The sequence below is a fragment of the Neolamprologus brichardi genome, chromosome 14 (assembly GCF_056152115.1).
Source record: "Neolamprologus brichardi isolate AB-2024 chromosome 14, ASM5615211v1, whole genome shotgun sequence".
NCBI classification, from domain to species: Eukaryota; Metazoa; Chordata; class Actinopteri; order Cichliformes; family Cichlidae; genus Neolamprologus; species Neolamprologus brichardi.
Genome location: NC_142117.1, coordinates 27,295,748 through 27,315,581, shown reverse-complemented (window position 1 = coordinate 27,315,581; position 19,834 = coordinate 27,295,748). Strand labels below are relative to the sequence as shown.

Sequence of the window (19,834 nt, the reverse complement as noted above, 5' to 3'; positions counted from 1 at the left end):
GACCGTTTGTCTTGTAACACACACACACTCATACACCAACGTACACACATAGCAGGGAGAATCTATGGTTAGCCATTACTACAGAGGATCCAGATCAAGCAGTTCAGTCATCTGATCCATTCCCATTTATTATTCATCCTGCTCGGGGAGACAGAAACGCTGGGCTTCTCTTCCTAGAGAGACCCTGGAACCCCATCTATTCTCGTGAGCAAAGGAAATGCCATGCAGTAGTCGAGTGAATCACAGAGACAGGAAAAGAGACAGAAAGGGAGAGAAAACAAAAGTTGGAGGTGTGGGTTATTGTGGTGCACATGAAGTGGAAAGGACCATGAGGCATGCTGCAAATCAAATTATAACCAATGGGTGGGGCTGGGGTCTGTAAAAAATATGAAATTATGACTTATTGAGGATGCCTCGACCAGGTGCACTTTGCAGACTGGTGCCCACCAATGCTATGCTGTCAGAAAGTAAAGCAGCCTGGCCAGTGCTGTGAGGAGAAAACACCTTGTGGAGACATTGTGTGAGTGGCAGGCAGAACTGGCAAGCTGCCACAGATAATAACATCTGAAATAAATTTGATGTGTGGAATTCAATCTGTAGTGATAGGGACGGCTGCAGCATTAGAGTGAAGTTCTAAATGCTATCTACTCATCCATGGAATGAGGACTGACACGCAGTCTCAGAGAATAGATTGTGCAATTAGCAGCCTTTGTGCTGTTTTGACACAATGAAAAAGGGAAATGAGATTCAACGTCGTCATGCACAGTTCTCTGTAGCGCTGTGATTCCCACAAGATAGTCCACATGTACCATGTTTCAGGTGAGAATAACTTGAGGGACTTGAAACATTAGGAGGTATGATATAAAAATAAAAAAAAAGTATAGAGCAGGAGAACAACAGAGGGTTCAGGCGGTCACACTTATTAATAATCTGCAATATTACATTTCCATTCAAAAAGTCAAGATTTTTTTTAAATGATCACCTCTGATGTGATTTCTGACATGTTTTCTCCTCATTTCGAGGAGCACGCCACCACTGCCACAACTAAAGGATGCAATACACAAGTTAAAGAAAAGGGGGCGCTCTTTGAGTAGGCATTAAGCAAAACCTCCGAGAACAGCGTTTCACCAAACTTTACTAATTATTCCTTTAATTAAACAGGTTGTTGCGGTCCTTTTAACACACGTGTTATTGAACACACACACAACACACAGACAAACTGTTAAAACCTGTGGATACATTATAAACCCATGTATACGTGTTGCTCCTTTAGCTTATTGATGCGCATCGTAAATATAAGAATACACAATTCAATTACCAAATATTACTCTCATTGGACTAACTGCTGCGTAAAAATAAGAAACTAAACGCTTCTTCTACCTCAGAGTTATTTGTGCGTCAGCTATAAAGCCAAAGCGCAGCGAGCTGGGGACAGCCTGGTTTCACTCACATGAACTAAAAAGCTATAACCATAAAATAAAATTACTATAATATTCCTATAAAGTGTCTGTGGTTCTCGGTGGTGAAATTACCACACCTCCCTGCATGTTTTTTTACACTTCCCGTGGAATTACTGTAATATTCTTTCAATATCCCTGCTGGGCTTTCGGGTGATTCCGGGTTTGTTTTACATTTCTGTAAAGTCTCCAGGTATTACTGTAATATTCCTATAGTGTTTTATAGGCCTGCATGTCATTGCAACACAACGCAGTCCAATATCATAGCGGGCTCCCTGCTTGAGCCCTCCCTCCGCCTCTCATGTGTCTACATTTTCATCCCATGGCCGTCTCTAGGTGATTTAGCGCCGCCAGTCTCAAGCAGGTGTCCAACATGGCGATCACGGGAAGCGGATCTCTCGCAATTTCTTTCTTTGTTTTCGTGATTTCAGCGGCGTTTCTTCCGAAAGGTACGTGTTTTCGTAGGTGTATGCATGTTTTTATTTTGGTGGGGCTTCTCGTGTGTGTCCGTACCTAATGTAGAAATAGCCCTTCCACAGCAAAAGCCCGAGGAGTACCGGGAGAAGTTGTGGTGCGTTTGCGCTCTAGATGCGCACAAGCTTCCCCTTCAAATCTCAGCATCACTTTCTATTTCTCCGATAGTGCCGTCGACTCCAAATTACTCACGCCGTTTTTCGAGACTGTTGGGCTGCTTATTGTGTGGGCTTATTTTAGTGCTGATTAAAAGGGGTGCTGTCCTGAGTTTTTCACAGCAGCACAGCTACAGATAGGACTGCTAGAAAAAAGTATTCTCAGCGCTGCACAGTTAGGACAGGCGGAGATAAAGTATCGCCAGAGATAATCGAGTGAAGTGGTCGTACAGTATTTTGACCCAGGGCAAGTACAAGGCAATTGCTCACTGAAACGTGGTCGACTCTTGTGCCTTGAGAGAGAGGATAGAGAGAGCACGGCTGGAGTGCGCTCGTATCCTTTGCTTATACCGCATAACCCTCCACAGTCCCAACTCATCTCTGTGTCTACAAATCTCCCAAGTCTGGGCTTCAGGTGCGCTTTGGAGGAAAAACACGCATTGCAGCTCTAGTCTCGCACATTGTCCTCTGGCCGCACAACTGCAGCCGCTGCTGACCGTGTGTGTTCCCGGTCCGCAGTCTTCACTTTTCCCCTCACTGAGTGACGCTGGGAAATGTAAATCTGTCATGTCTTTGTTACTCTTGTTTTTTCACAGCGTAACTGCACGAACCAGGGCTAACTAAATGTGCGTGGCTATTGCAGTGCTCAGTCCCATAATTTCCCCGTTATTCCACCGCGTTTGCATCAGAGTTGCATGCGTCAGTGTTTTTTTTCCCCTGGAAAACGTATCCGCTGACAATGTGACGCATGTGAAGCGGTTAAAATGTCAGCTTGGAGCCACTTTAAATCCCTCCCAGAGGTAGGATGGACATGTTGTGCTGTCAATCCCCGGGTTGTTAAAATGGCAAGCAACAGTTGCAGTGACAGGTTTACACTTGAAGATTACTTGAGCGACCCCCCCCCCCCCCCTTTTTTTTAGCAGTTTATTTTATTTTATTTATTTATTTAGAAATTGCAGGCACACTGTACAACAGTGGCATCTGCAGCACACATCAACAGGTCTGCAGAAACTAATCACTGCATGCCTGTGCTTGCCCAAGTGGTAAAGAGTGTTCCCAAAATGAGGTTACTAGTCAAAGGAAGTTTTAGACATTGTGTTTTTTTCCAGTTCACTGCTTGTGAGACTTTCATTTCACAGTTGTTGAATTTATTATAGTTTGTGTTGAATAGCAGTTAAATGACATTTACAGCATTGTCTGGCGTCTCCTTGTCACATTAATTTAATTAACCTCTCAGCTGAATAAAATAATGCATCGTGAATGTGAAACAACCCCAAGCTCGGCACGCTGAGAGCTGCAGCGTTACAGGAAACTCGTGTGACCTCTTCTTTCAGGTAAAAATCCCCAAGCGAGAAAGGGTTGGATGTGACCCTAGTTTATTCAGCTCTCTGGCTGTCCATGTGTGAGTGCTGGGCACAAAAGAAAAAAGGCCCAAACTCTGTGTGTGCAGTGGGGAAACTCTGCTTTTTACAGCTTTCAAATTTTTCTTTGTAAACGATCCAGAATGTGTGGATTTGAACTAGTGAGACGAGAATAGTTTCACTAAATTCTTGTTTCCTATCACAAAATGTGCATAGTGATAGGTGAAAAGGGAAGCACTGATAATGCTAAAGAGCTTCTCAGCATCCTGTTATGAAATGCCCAGACTTTGCATTTCGCCAAAGTATCTGTTTAGCAGTATTTCTCTGCCTGCGTCTCCTGGGGCTCGGCCTGTTGTAGCAGATCAGATGGTTGAATTTCAGAAGGTTGCATAATCCCACTTATTGCCAGTTTAAAGTCATTCGTCAGGACTGAGTGATGGTGAAGTGGATCAATACGAGCTGTCATGAAGCCTCAACGCGCTGCTGAAGGAAAGGGTCTGGGAAGAAACAAAAGGAAACATACAGTTGTTACGGTACTCTCGGTTGCCAGTTGGCATGTGACCCAGTGAGTGATTGAAGACGTTTGTCTCTGGCTCCTTGTGGTGGGGTTTGGCTTTGAAGCAGATCCTACTGAAATCTGCTCGCGGTGTGCTGCTCTTCCCTCAATTTCTGTTTGTCTCTTCGGATTCTGGAGGGTGGCAGTGTTTTAGTTCTTCAGTCATCATACAAATCTTGAGCTCCCCACGTTTTTTTCCGCTAGTGTGTGCCAGTGGTGCAAGCCTGGGCCTCGAAGAAGTACATTCATATTTGACTTGGCATATTTTTGTTGAGCCCTACAGGATCAAATATCAAAAAAATGAATAAAAATATCCTCTTTTAATTTTTTTTCCTGCACAGTGTAATGTTTCCCTGCATTTTACTAATGTTGAACATTTTACCATTGCAGTTAGACAACAGTAAAATGTTATTCATATATGCATTTACTTTTTTTTGAATATATATGTAGTATATAAATCCAGCTCATTATTTCCTTTTAGGGTTTTGTATTTAGCAAATAATTCTGTGAAGTAACTACAAATACCAAATAACTGGCTTATTAAAAAGCTAAAATTTGTACTTAGGTACTAACTGACTCACTGCCAGAGTATCTAGATCAATAGTCCACGAGTCTTCCAAAGCCCAAGGTAACCCGATCAAACTGCATTATTTGGCTGACTAAAAGTCTAAGGCTTGAAGATGTGCAGTTTAGTTTCACAAAAGACAAAGAAAAGCCTCAAATTCTCCAGTGAAGCTTGGCATTAGTTCTCAAAAATCGCCTCAAACAATTACTTTATTACCAAAGTAGATGCAGATTAATTTTGTGCGAATCCACAAATCGATTGATTGAGTAACTGTTTCAGCTCTCAGTTCATTAGTGCCATTTGTGTAGCAAACTGAAGTGGCCTTCTTTTGACTATCTCTATAAAATAGCACTTACAGTACAGTACAGTGTTTCGGGATAAATGTAATACGGCACTTAATGGCTCATTGATATGTGCCCGCTTGCAAAGTATTTCATGGCCTGTACGGTGAGATCACCACAGTACATCATTTGTAACAATAATATTCTCTTCTATTTAAAGAAATTGAATTTATTGCTCATTAAATTTACATTAAACTCTGCTTAATAAGCCTCACTCTAATTGCTGGATAATGCATGGCACTACTTTATGCGGTGGCAGCTAATCTTACTGTTGGAAAGCGAGCGGCTGGCAGAAAAATGGCAGGTGATGCATGTAAGAAATGTAGCCACTTGTAGGAGCTGCAACAATGAAAATCATATAGACTGGAGTTTTATTACTTCACTGAGGACATCACACTTCCAGGCTGCATCTTCCTACTGTATATGCTGTGTGAAAATGCAAAGATTACCCGGGCTCATCTGTAAATCAAATGCAGTTAAAGCCATCTCTATCTAGTCTCTGCAAGGCAGAGTGTGTGAATGTGCACTCGCGATCAAACACACACACTCTCTTTGAGCTTATAAAATGAATCTACGTGCAGAGGGTCCTTGTAGCTCAAGGCAAATGGGCAGATTTCACTTCAACACTTGTCCTTTCACGTCAGGTGTTGTTGTAAGCCAGCCAATATACACAGAGAAAGAAGGTGGTTATGGAGGTCCGTGTTAGGAAAAATTGAAAATCTCTTTCTATCCTTGACTTTATATTCCTTTCAATTTCTGAAAGACTCCAACGTCCCTTTAAAAGTATCTCCCTGGGTGCTGGGCATGAGGGTTTTTGTCCATACACTTTATAGCAGGACCTTTAAGTAAATGCTCTATCAGGTTGTTTTGTCAAGGTCACAGGAGGTAGTGCTGGAGACCTACATCACCCTGAGTTGTATAGTTATTATTACCAACACCCCCAACCAGCCTGCCACCAAAAAAAAAATAAAAAAATAACTGTGGATCTTCTATGTAAGGAATTTATGTACAACTGAATGACAAACTGAGGCCGATCAAAAATGTGTCTGTCTGTCTGTGTTGAAATGTAGTAAACAGTCAATTAGGAGAAACAGACAGATGACAGGTTCTTTCATGATTGTGGGGACAGAAGCCTCCATTCACAGTGCTGTGGTAATGAGCAGGAGTGCTGATGTCTCTGCTTATGAATATGACATTGTTCTCTCTGTTCCCTGGATCTGGGAGACCTCACTCTATTGGCTGCGATGCTTAGACGCTGACAATCAGGACCACAATGACAAAAAAAAAAGTAAATGCAAAGATTTTGTTTTGAAAGGGACATAGAGTGCACATTAGTGTGGGTGATGGAGCAATTACAAGCCACCATTAAGGCCGTAGAGCAGTCAAAGCACAGCACTTTGGAAATGAAGAACTCCAGTGGGTAGAAACCCTCCATAACGGTTAAAGTAATAAAAAAGAAACAATAAACAAACAATGAAAAAACCTCCACAAAACACGATTGATTGCTTGCTAAAGTTAGGTTTGGGTTGGTGGTGTCAGTATGACTATTCATTTTGCCAAATACAAGTTCACAGATGCCAGTAACAGTCTAATAGATTCACTTTGACACCTTTAAACCTTCTCTGAATTTACCGCAGTGCAATGTGATTCCATCTAAAACAGTGGCATTGCTAATATCTACTGCGATCGCTACTTGACATTAACTGGTTGCTGTTGTACTTTCTAATATGTCCTTCTCACGTTGAATGAGATGCTTATTCAATTACGGTGATTCTACCGTGTCGTAGCTAAACATCTACTGCACATGGCTTTGGGTAGCCAAGGAGGGGTGGTTTGTTGTTGTACAGTTGCAACTGCACACCACTCTTTGTTGAATATACATTTGAAGATTTGGCAGTAATTTTATGTAAATTCACATTGTCTGGCTCTCTCTGATGCAAAGACGTTCAATATCAAATGAATAGGAAGACCACATGAAATAAATTATAAATGCTCAAATGAATAAATACTGAGAAATCTTATTACTGTATATAGCCATGAAAATGAGAAACAAATTCTACAAAAACTCTGAAACATGATAAAAGATATTGGACTGTGTCGACATTTAGTTTTTTATTTTTCTGCATAAACATGATTTTATTTTATTAAAAAAATTATTGCCGCTCAATTGTTCCTCTCTTATAGCTGCATTGTTGGTTGCTCTTTAGCTGCTAAATGCTCAAATACGTTCATCAGGCAGTCTCTGACTGTGTCTGTCTGCATTTTGATCTCGAATGTGGATTTTTTGAGAGGTGAGAGCCAACCAAAACAGTCACTTTGTGGGCTGTACAGCTCAAAAATGAGGTGAAACTCGCTCTTAACCTCGGTATGGTTGAGGGTTGTGCAGCATTATAAAAATTACGAGTTTGTAACATGACATGCAATCGACTGGCCATCATGGCATTTCAAATTTTGCACCCACCAAGCTAAGCTGGGTCCTCCTGCATTTGTCCTCTTGCTGGATTTTGACAGATTCTGGGGAGACGTTTCACATTATCAGAAATTACACAGATCAGATGAACCCAAAGGGCCATTCTGCAAAATTTGTCCACTCATCCATGTGTCATATTCAATATCTGAGTTGTGATTCTCACAAAATATTAGATGATGTATTTCATTTCAGTGTTAAACCATCAAAAATTGCACTGCTTAAACCAAAGGGGGATCAAAATAGGCAAGGATTTTCCTATTGATGATTATCCAGGTCATAAATGCTTTTTCTAATGGGCAACCCAAATTATTTAAATAATATTTTAAGAAATTGCGTTGTCTTTAGATTAGTCATGGCAAAAAGGACTGAACAAAGAGAGAACCTCGAGGGTGGATGGCACAGATGATAACTCACAACATTAGGACTAAATAACAGTTGATGAATGTGGAGGAGAAAGGACTTTTTCTCTTAGAGTAGACTGCATCCCTAATCAATAAATTCAGTTATCGAGTTCCCTCTAATCCACTGCTGGAATAAGAATGAAAAAGGTTTCAATTGGTAGCTGCAGTATTTAACTTATAAAAGAGGAGATTTTGTTTGATCTGCTAAGAAAAATGACCCGGAGTCAGTTTATCAGTACGTTTCCACATTTGGAAATATTGCCCACGCCCCCCTCCTTGGACCGGTTTTATCCACTTTGTCCACTGTGGCTTGATGGCAGGTTATTTAGAAGTCTGAAGGCAGGAATTTCTCTTCCCCTGGCAGAGCTTAGTTGCATTTCACACATCAGGAATGGAGCAGCTCCTTTCTTTCTCCTCTCGTGGCTTGTTTGGGTGGATCTGAGCCTGATAAAATAACCAGTGTGTGCTCAGAGTCCAGTGTAAACAGCAGCATACAAGTGGGAGTGATGCAGCGCTGCTTTACAAAATCAAAAATACAACTATTCCTCAGTGCCGGCAGAATGCAAACATTTCACTAATCAATAAATCCTACTCTTCTAATAGAAAGACAATTGTTGCAGCTATCATACTTTATTCTGAGAATATAGTGAAATTGGAAAAATCAAAGATTGTCAGCTCGTGCATATCCAGTAACATATTAAGACAAGGACGGCTCTTGCCTTGCACCCTCTTGTGGAATGAGTCCCTGCTTTTCTTGTTGGCACGCTCCGAATGAATTTATTCAAGCTTGATGAAATGTTGTTCCCTTACACAGGGACAACATTAGAATACCTTAGTACTTTAAGTTTTGTTTTAACACTGCAACCATTGCACCTTAAAGTTTTCCTAATTTGATTTACTCAGTGATGTCATCTGGAAAGAACAAACATGTATTAAAGAAATCAGACATATTCCCAGAATATGATTTATTCTGAGAACGTATAGTCCAAAATTATGCCTCTTTTTAAATTTAATGCTGCTTTCCCAACTGTTTTTGAAAATGGTTTAGTTATTCGATAAAATGTTACAAAGCGGAAGAAAGCAAAAAATCATCTCTTTTGAAAAGCATGAAAAACAGAAAATAGGACCTTCTTCATAAAGTGGGTGATCAGAATATTTGGCAGTATTTTTTCAATGATTTATTCATTTAACTGATGAAAAAACATCTAACATATACCCCTGATATACGTTAGATGTTGACGATGTGTAGCTGACTTGATTTTAATGGTCTGTTTGCTGATTGAACATTGTTGCTGTATTGCACTTGGTGACAGTGATGAATATTTGTAATATTTGTTGGCCTTATTTATGTATATGGAGCCTTAGCTTTGCATAAAGGCTAGAAAAACACATCAACCGGCACCTTTAAAGTTCACTGATTAACATATTGCAGGTTGTTTGTGTAATCCAGACCAAAAATCAACCCTGGACTGACGAGAGCAAGGCGACATTTTTAGACTCCAATGAGGTAGTGCCACCCACAAAGACATAGTTTGGTGCTCAAGCCTCCATAAAAGACAAATTGGTGATGTTACTTTAGATTAAAGTATTCAAGAAATTAGCCAATGAAATAGTGAACCATACAGAACATAGTAAGTCGATTTTGATATTTCTCGACAAAGCAAGGCTAGCTGTATCCCCGCTGTTTTTAAGTCGGTATGCAGATCTAGTCTCTATCGCTGCTGGGTATTAGGTTTTTAAAAGATTTCCTTTGATTGAAGAGATACATCCTTTGACTGAACACATTAAGCAGCTCTAAACAGAAACATTTGTTCTGGGGTTGTAGGTTGGGTTAACATCGCTTACTTGGTGGCATATCATACATATTATTAGCCAGCCTTGACAGACTGGCTGTTGCCCCCAGAGTCTACTTGGATGGATGCACGGATAGATGGCTGCCCCCTTTAAATAAGTGATCTGAATTTAATATAATTAGGCATGTATATATATATATATTCAGATACACTTGGTTTAACCTGATGAAAGTAAGTCTGTAGTAGGGATAAAAATGTAAGAGCTAATCATTGTTGCAGAATCCATACAGTGAGTGCTGCTCAAGGTGAAATTCGGATGCTGTTTACTCAGAAGTGAGTTGTTGTCTGACAGGTTGGTGTTGCCAGCCTCTGGGGCATCATGCTCTTGAATTATCAGCGTGACGATAGACCCATCTTAATTACCCTCAGATACAGCACTATAATCTGTCATTGTCAGGCCGATCAAGACTGTGCAAACCAAGCACTAAGACTCATTCACCCAAACCAGAAGCCTATTGATTACTTTTCATACTTGAGTCATTGCACTGCGGCGAGACATGGGAGGCAATAGAGCTAATGGAAAGGGGAAACTCAAAGTCACATTGTTTACATCTGAGATGACAGGTAAATGTATTTGAAAGGAAATATGGGCTTGATCCAATGGCTTCCAAATAACAGTCTGTTTGTAGCTAACAAGGAAATTTAACCCCGAGCCACTAAGCCATCAGCCGCCCTGAAGCTCAGATGGTGAGCTTAACGCATGGGAGCTTTTCTATTTCAGAATCAAATCCATGTCCAACGATTGAAAATAGAATTTGTGTTGTTTGAAAAGTTCTTCAAGCTGTTTCACACAATTAGTTTTAATTTTTCTTTGTGTGTGAATGATCGCATCAACAGCATCCTCAAAAATAAAGACTTTCTTAGTCTGCATACCAACTGTACTAAATATACTTTATCAGTATCGCTGCGCTGCAAAACCTGATTAAATTCATGTTGCACACTCGCTTTAAACAAAAAAGATTCTGTATGTGGTGCTAAAAAACATCTTATGATATGTAGTTACTTTTTATTCTTGGTGAATATTCCCTAAAATAAAATGATCTTACTATAGCTTAAAGTTCTCAAAGACCCAGTATGTACTTGTTTCAGTCATACAGTACTTGAGGCACTTGAGTATATATACCATCACCAATCAATAAAATCCAAGAGGCCTAATATGTGGCCTAAGAGAATCCCGCATATATACATGCATACTCTGGTTCCCAGATGATAGGACCGGGCAACCTTCTACCTCCCCTGCATATTTGCCAGTATTTGATAGCAGAGTGGGCAGCGCATGAAGAGCTTGTGGGGAACTCAGTTAGGGTATTACTATCCACCCACCAAAGTGCACACTATGTGGTCCAAACACAAGAGCACGACTGCTGCTTGTGAGACAGAGAGCGAGGGAGAAAGAAAGAGACACCGGGGAGTTTATTTTCCACTTGTCTTTGTCTGCAAACAGCAAATTTTTTCACCAAACACGTGGTGGAACAAAATAAAGCTGAGAAGAGATGATTAATTAGCATCTGGAAATATGCTGTTATGTTAGGCTCCCATTTAAAAATCCAACTAAAAGAAAGAAATACCTTGCATCTGTTTTCTCTTGTTTTGTGACAGTGCTGGATTATAGCTGCTCTCCACATGCATGTTCATTTGAAAGAGGTGTTGGTGTCGGCTATATGCAGGAAAACATGAAACTATACCAAGGCCATTGAAATGTAGTAATAATGCATTAATGGAAAAATAAGTTAAATATATCTGTTATTGGCAAGCTGTTGGCAGTATTCTACTAGATGAGGGACCTATGTTGGATGTCATGCTGCTGTGTTGCTCACTCCATAGTTCCCCTACCTCTCCAGTGGCTGTCAAATAAAGATAAAATATCAAAGCAATTAACTGAAAAATAAAAAGAAATGCCACTTAGTTTTTTGTTTTTTTTTTGCTAATACTGACCTATGACTCATTTAAGCTTAAGAAAAGCCACCTAACTAAAAGGATGAACCAGTGTTGTGTCTGCACATAACAACTTATCAAAGTCTCATTTTTAAATTGTGTCTTTAAGCCCTTCTCCCTAGCAGCCTGTCACAAAAACACTCACTTGTACCAGTTTCTTTAGTCGAATCTATGAAAAATGTCAAGGATAACACAGTTTGACAGGCAGAAAATAGTATTTTTGGAACAACAAGCTGATTCCTAAAGAGCTATTAACCGAAAACTTGCCATATGTCGACATGGTGTGCGGTGTGTTCTTAAAAAAAATGGGACAAACTGGACAAGTATAGGACAAGAAAAAGAGGTGTCAGGCCTACAAAAACTATTTACAGCAGATGAGCAGTATCTCAAAGTCATGTCCTTGAGAAATAGGAAAAAGTCCAGCAAAGATGTGTCTCTCTATAAGACAGGTCTTAGTGATGAATACAAATTTGAATGTTTTGTTTAAAAAAATGAAGTGTACACATGGAGGTCAGGAGAGAGGTACACCAGTCAGGTCATGGTTTGGGGCTTCAGTTCAGTTAGTGATGTTGGGAATCTTGTCAAAATATATGGAAGTATTATTATCTTTTTTTTAATATATACACTGCTGATTGTGCTTTAACGGACCAAACAAACTGACCAACGTGTTGAAACCAAAGCCTCCAAAACATTTTAAGAAATTTAATTGCGTTCATTTAGATTTCATTTATTTATTTATTTGACTTTTTTTAAAAGGCATTTTGTATTCTTGTGATTATTTAGGTAATGATTTTTTTTCATTCAGTATGTGGCTGTATGCTGTTTTCTGTTTTCCCAGTGGGGTCTACACCGTCTTGAGACTCCCTTAATGAGCTGTGGGGCCTTAATGGAGCCAGAATGCATGTTTTTGCTTTATCATTACGTGTTGATGTTTGTTTTGTTCTTGTGTTACTGCTTCCAAACCTTCTATAACTTTCCTATTAAAAGTGCAACTTATATTGCACAAAATAGTTTTAGAGCTTAAAAAAACAGGAACATGGATCTAAGCTGCATACCTTCATTAATGCTATTCATTTGTCAAGATAAGCCGATTCCACATGTCAGATTTTCACTCAAGTTAATTCTTTCATCTCTACTTTATTCTTTGTTCCACCAGTGTAAAAATTCTGGCAAAAATGGAAGAGCTGTTGTATTTGCATATATAAATATATGCAAAGTGCACAGTCTTAATGCTTTGAATTTGCGATGAAGTTTTTTTTGGGGGGCGGTGGGGGTCTATTTGTGGGAGGGCACACCCACTGAATGTTTCCCTTTTCCATTACTAACAAGCAGAACTTTCATTTATTCAAATCCACAACAAATAACCCAACTTCCTATCCATGCTTGCCATTTACTGTTGTAAAGTTATAGCTTAACTCTTTACTTATTGAGAACCTATAGGATTAACCCTTGAACGTTATGTTTTCTGTCATATTTCATGTCCGCTTATATACAGCTACCCTTGCAAAACCTGGAAACTATCCTAATGGATGTCAACCCACATTTTTATTGACATATACTGAGGTTTCAAAACTCATCATTGAGGATACGGTGGAAGTCGTTAGGTGTCGTTTTTATGGGAGCAAGACGTCAATCATGTATTCCCTTTATTCTAAAGGTAGCCTTTTTGTTGTAATGTTTGCCTTTATATGTTTTAGTATGCACTACATAGTGTTCATTTTACATACTTTTATATGCCATTCGATAAAAACATAAGAAGATGTATGGAGGCAACGGGACAGCTCAAAGGTAGAATAGCAAAGTGGCACATATTCGTACATTTTAGTGGCTGTTCTTGATCAGGAAGGACCTTTGTCTTTGTGGATGGCTTTGTAGCTAACAACCAGAACTCCATACTTTAGCAAGGTGAAGAAACAACAAAGTCTGCTTCTCACTTCAGTAACATTTGATTTTCATGTTTTTTTGTGTAATCAGGTCTCATCTAGTTTTGAAACACTGTGAATTTAATTGGTCATTGTGAAATTTATGCCCTCTCTAAACCTGTTTCAATTGGTTTTGCATTCTTCAGAGAGGGAGAAGACATGCCAGTACTCATTAGTGGGGAGCTACTGTTTACAAAAAGGTTCAACACCTCTCTTGCGCTTAATTTGCCTTTATTTTTAAGTGCGTTAATGATCTAGTTTTTGGACAAGGCAGTAACTAGTAAAATATGTGGACACTGTAGCACACTGTGTGAACCTGTGTGTGCAGAAACTGAAGTTTAGTCTGTCTGTCATCTTGTCTATCAGTCATATTAAGATTTTATTTTTCCTTGTAAGGATCAGCGTTGCTCCCTCTCTTGTGAGAGCTATCAGTCATTTCAATAGTTGCTCGGTAGCTGTGTGCACTGTACGGAAATGCTTTTTCCTTCCTTCCTGTGAACTCTGGGCTCTGTTTTCATCCGGGTGTGTGCCACAAAAGTTTGCTGTCTTATTTTCTAATGGTACAGGGGTTCACAGGATCATTATTTGTGAGCCGTAAACAGAGTCATTACCGGAATTGTCACTTTGTGCTGCCACAAACACTTCCATTCCCAGTTTGGCAATAGTGACTTAGCTGCTTGTAGAAAGAAACAAATCTAACTAACTGTTCCTTAACAATGTGAAAAATTTAAACTACAAAAAATAAACTGCATTTTTGTTGTTCACCATTATTTGGTTTATATTATGTCAAATTGCATATTTAGTTCATGTTGGAAATTTGGGATTTTAACATCGCCTGTGGCACTTTATTTTGCTAGCTGCATTTTTTTCACTTGCGCATCCTTAAATTATAAATTTCCTCTTGGGAGAACCTCCTCTGAACTCTCTGGCATTGCCAAATTATACATCACTATGGGGAGAGGAATGCTTTTAAAGAGATGAGAGGAGCTCATGTGATTGACCCTGATTGTTATCAGCTGCTAACGTGCTCGCTGATAATGCATGATAATAGCTTATGTCTAATTCAGTCCTGTTTTTAAGTGCAACAAGAAAAATGGCATTGATCTCAAAATTTCAGAGCTGAAATCACTAAAACTTGAGAGAAAATTCTGTGTTTATGTCAGATTCGGCTCATGAAAGAAGCTGTTTAATAAATATGTTTTCATCAGCATTCAGAAACCCATAACCAACGTAGTGTTTACAGGTACACTAGACCAGGAGTGCACAATTAATTTCCCCAAGGGACTACATGATAAACTGGGACTGTTGTGGAGGGCCATACCAATTAGCTTAAAAAAGGACCAAATTAATAATGATCAGAACTGAAGTTAGGTTACTCGTCCAGTCCTCCCCAGCAGTGCCAATTTGTCCTGTGACCCCTTAGGAAAATGAGTGATCCATGCCTGCAATAGACCGTCCTCCATTGCTCTGTTGTCCTGAAAAGGCAGTCATTTCTTGCAACGGTAGCCTACTGTTAGCAAGCATTATGGCTAAGGTTAGCTAGCTAGCTGTAACTTAGCTCTACTTTAAGGTGGAGATGATGGCACAGTAACTAGAAGTATACTTTTAAACCTGTGAAATTATTTTATTAAAAACAGAATTCAGCTTGTGTATCAAGCTTTACATGCAGTATAAGTCATGTGAAGTTTTGCAGACACATACCTGCCAACCATGTGATGTTAACTTGTCCGTGACTTTCTACAGTTATAGTGACAATGTACAGTCAAGTGATAACGCAGCAGCCCTACAGGTCTGGAGGGTTTATTCTGTGTCCATTGGGTTAGCGCTTTCTGGAGGTTGTTGGTAGTCGCTGGGAAATTGATCGCTGAAGCCCCAGTCACACAGAACTTTAGACCTGGCAATGACCTCTTGGCAATCCCTGGCCATTTGGGAAAAAAATTATATTTTCCAAACCTTCTTGCAATTGATTTGGCCGCCAGTAGGTTGCTGCATTCACTCGTACTATAGGTGGAACATGCTGTCTTCTCTACAGATATTTAGCAGGTACTCTCCGAGGGGTAGCGAAACTGTTAAAAGTGTGACTAAACTAGAAATGGAGACCATTCGCTTTAAGAGTAAAAGTTTGAAACATGTCATTTGCAGTGCTAAAGTGCATCTATTACTTTGAAAGGGAATGTTCTTCAGTTCTACTTTGCGTTGCATTTTTTCAAGTTTTATAGGCACAGAAAATGTTTGCACATAAGTTGGTGTCTTCCCTGCAAAGATCAGTTGATCTTGGCAGTTTTCTAGGGACCTAAGAATTCATAAGGAAGTTTATCGTGAATAGCCTTCTTTATAAATGACTGTCCAATCAATCGAGACTACATATTTTTTCATATACAACGTCTGGGTGTATCATGTCCAATATGACGGAAGACTCCCAAGAAATGTGCATATGAAACCACATGAGGAATATTCATTGATTATACTACTTCCACTTGATATGCAATTTAGCTACTTGCCCAGCAGTTGCTTTGGCAAATATATGTTATAGTTTTAAAGTTTAATTTAATTTTCATAACATGTAAAATTGCCAAATCAATTACTTTTGAGGTTTTGCTTTTTAAGTTGCACTCTTTTAAAAAAAAAAAACATCAACAGGATGCATCTCAGAAAAGAATATGAACAAAATATGAACAAAATATTTTTACAGCCTCTTTCTGTGGTCAAAACTTACCAAATGAAAAGTTTTGTGTTGTCAGCGTAAGTCAAACTTAGCTCTGTACAGAAAACCACTAAGGAAGGCAGAGTTGCTCCAGTCTAAAAACAGATATCAATAAATGTAAACAGTACTGGCCTAGGGATGTCATTAAAAAGAATAGCATGTCTAGACCTCATAAAGCGAAAACATATTGTTATTTCGAAGCAGCAGGAGTTATTGCCTGTGAGCACTAAGATGACATCCATCAATTTAGGGTTTTATTGGAAAATGTAGATAGGCTGCTTGGGAGATGTAAATGATTTACTTAGCATAAAGTTTTGCTTGAACAGGCAGGGAGATAGTGTAGTTAGCGAGGGCAGGGAAGTATGCATGTGACAAAAGCGGTATTGAAGCAAAAGCTGATTTCCCCAACCCTGAGAGAATCACGATCTGTGCATGAATAAATAGGCTGGACCTGCACAACATGGATTATTCTGGTTCAAATATCAGTAGACTTAAGGGTTGTCAAATGGCATACATGTGTAATAGGATTGTTGTACATGATTTCGTTTTGTCACTTGTACCCAAATGTCATATCTTCTAAGGTTTATGCTGATTGTTTCTCACTGTTTTGCGCAAATGAGTTTTTCTTTCATTCTGCCTTTTTTTATCGTACGTTCAGGCCAATTTAACAGAATCTCTTCACATTTAAAACTCTTTCCTTTGAATTTCTAATGATATGATGGCAAATGAAAACCCTTCCTGTAATGAAGACAGTTTATACAATAGATGTCAGAGCACGGGCAAATCACTGTTAACTTCATTACTGCCTGTCAGTGGAATACGCCAATACGTGGTGTGACAACAACCTGAATAAATTTAATTAACATAGAAAAAAAGAAAAGATTTTAGATTCGGCACATAAAAGTTTGTAAAATTCCACTCTGCGTTTTCGAAATGCTAGAGCTTCAAAGTCAGAGCATTTGCATTCAGTTGTGTATCACTTTGACATGTTGGCCTCATCTTTCAGTAAATCTCAAATCTACATTTATTCAAATGTGCTCAGCGCGGTGAAGGTTGACACTGCATAATCCATCAAAATGTTCCATTTGAGGAGAGGGGCTGGAATTATTTGAATCATCAGAAAGCAGCCTTGCTTGAGGTGAAGCAGCAGATATTAGGGTAGAAAGAGCTGAAATTTTTAACCCCTCGGAACAACAGCTTTTAAATTCTTTTTAGATAAAGGACATGGAAGCATTCCTTTTTCAAATCGCGTCTCTCTCTTTTGTAATACTACTTGATGAAAATGCATGAAATGTGGTGACACAGGCCTAGAGATTGCTCGGTGATTTCCTGGCAGCAGTGTTGAGGCAAGATGGCTACATATGCATTATGAAACTGGATTATAATATAACTTATTTTCTAGAATATTTTTGCTGTCAGCACATCACTTTTGTAAAAACAAAAGAAGAACTGAATCTGAGAAGCCAACATCTCCTAATTTTCCAAGTTTCTAAGCAGTGGATATATCAAGGTACCATCTAAGGCAGTGTTTTCCAACTTTTTGGAGCCACGCACGTTTCACATTAGAAAAATCACACGGTCACACTTTTTTGCTTTCTTCTGACCACTAGTCAGGCTAGGGCCTTCATCTGGGTCGTCCAGGACCCAGGTCATATTTTCTTTTCAAATATTTATCTATTGCTATTACACGCTGCGTTGTCTTACTCACAGCATGACTATTATGTAATTAATTAGAGCCACTAGTTGTACTGCCCTCTAGTGGAAGACAATGTAATCTTCCACAGCACACCTGATCATTTCTCACGGCCAGTGTTGGTCAAGTTACTTGAAAAAAGTAATCCCGTTACTTTACTGATTACTTCCCCAAAAAAGTAATCCCGTTACTTTACTGATTACTTATTTTCAAAAGTAATTATTTACTTAGTTACTTAGTTACTTTTTAAAAACATTGATTTACAACCTGAATAGGTGATAAAGTGATAGATCTTTCAGCCCAATTCTACTTTTTCTACATAATCCATCATACAAAATGTAATCAAATGGAAAAGTCTCTTTTTAAAACTTGTTTTGTTAGTTTTAATCTTTTAACTTTATGCATGAAGCAAAATTTTAATTATATGCACCATTCTCTGACTGGAAGAAATTAGTTTAACATTTAAACCTATTTTCTGCACATTCCAGCACATAATATAAATATATATATATATATATATATATATATATATATATATATATATATATATAATTTTTTTTTTTTTTTTTTTGTGTTTACACTCACTCTTTCAGATGCAAGTAAAACACAGCAGAAAATAAATAAAGTCAAAGACTAGCGGTCCTTTTGCTCTATTTTCACCTGTAAAGCAGGAGTAGAGTAGGCGGAGGTTTATCCTGGTGCAGGTGTGCCGCAGCGGTCAGTGGAAGGATACCGCAGTTTCTCTGTGAGTTTCTCATTATGTCGTAGCTACTCGGTGCTCGCTTGGAAGTTTAGGGAGGGTTTTTTTCGCTGTAAAAAGAAGTTTTCTTCCCACGCACAACGGACACTAATGTTTTTGTCACTCTTTACGGAATCAAACTCAAAGTAAGGTCAGTACTTCCACGCTTTAAACGCTGCACGCTCATACTCTCTCCCGCACTCGATATATGATCCATTGTTGATCTGCACACAGCTGTTGTCACGAACATCACACTCGCTTATGTCACTGTCATGAGACATTCTCGCAAGAAAATCACGGTTTTAGTAACGCAGTAACGCAGCATTCCTACGGGAAAGTAACGGTAATCTAATTACCGTTTTTGCAATAGTAATCCCTTACTTTACTCGTTACTTGAAAAAAGTAATCGGATTACAGTAACGCGTTACAAGTAACGCGTTACTGCCCATCTCTGCTCACGGCACACCTATGTGCCACGGCACAGTGGTTGGGAAACACTGATCTAAGGAGACAACCACAAGCACCTGATTTATGTCTGGGATTTGCACAGCTTGTCACTAATAATACTGGTTGGTTATATAGCCCAACCCAGGCTCAAAGCCACCTATTATCAGCATGAACGTCATACAGTCACCTGTGGTGGAGCTGTGATTTGATGTTCAGAGTGTCGCTCCTGGCATAGATGTGGATGCTGGTCTGTTTGGTGGTCCGGCGGTGTTCTGGTCTGCTTTCCCAATGGTTTTCAGGGCAGGGATGTAGAGGTGCTTCTGGGGCTGTTGTGCCCACTTGTTGTGTTGTGGACTGCTTCTAGTGGTGTGATCGGTCTTGGTTTATTGGTTTCTAATCCTGATGGTGAGTGTTTGGGACATGGAGCTCCTGGGCTTGTTTTCTGAGATTGGTATGCCTGGTTTGGAAGATAAGCTCTCAAAAAGCATTTTTAAAATTCATTTAAAACTATAAAATCACTTAAAGGTAAATCCAAACGTGAAACTGTCCCCAAGAGCCAGCAGCAAAACCTTGAAAAAGCTCTACAAGGGACTGATTGGATTGAAGTGATTACAGATGGGGGCATAGACAGCGGGTGTGATTTATTTCTTGTAAAAATTAATGAAGTGTTTCATTAGAAGGAGGAATCAAAATAAAAGAAACGGGAATACTGTGCCCTGGCTAAATGATGAATGCAGGAAACTGATGAAAGATGGGGACAG

General features: G+C 39.3%; 1 protein-coding gene across 3 annotated transcripts in view; it reads left to right on the top strand.

Annotated features, from left to right (window-relative positions):
- Positions 1-1,767: 1,767 nt before the first annotated feature.
- cadm1b (cell adhesion molecule 1b) overlaps positions 1,768-19,834 on the top strand; it is a 162,672-nt gene continuing 144,605 nt past the window's right edge. For 2 of the 3 annotated variants that reach the window (XM_087851052.1, XM_087851053.1), the window contains exon 1: positions 1,768-1,906. In XM_087851052.1, coding sequence (XP_087707178.1) covers positions 1,831-1,906 — 76 coding nt within the window. In that variant the 5' untranslated portion in view covers positions 1,768-1,830. The remainder of the gene's footprint in view (positions 1,907-19,834) is intronic. The other variant, XM_006801572.3, reaches the window with a different exon arrangement.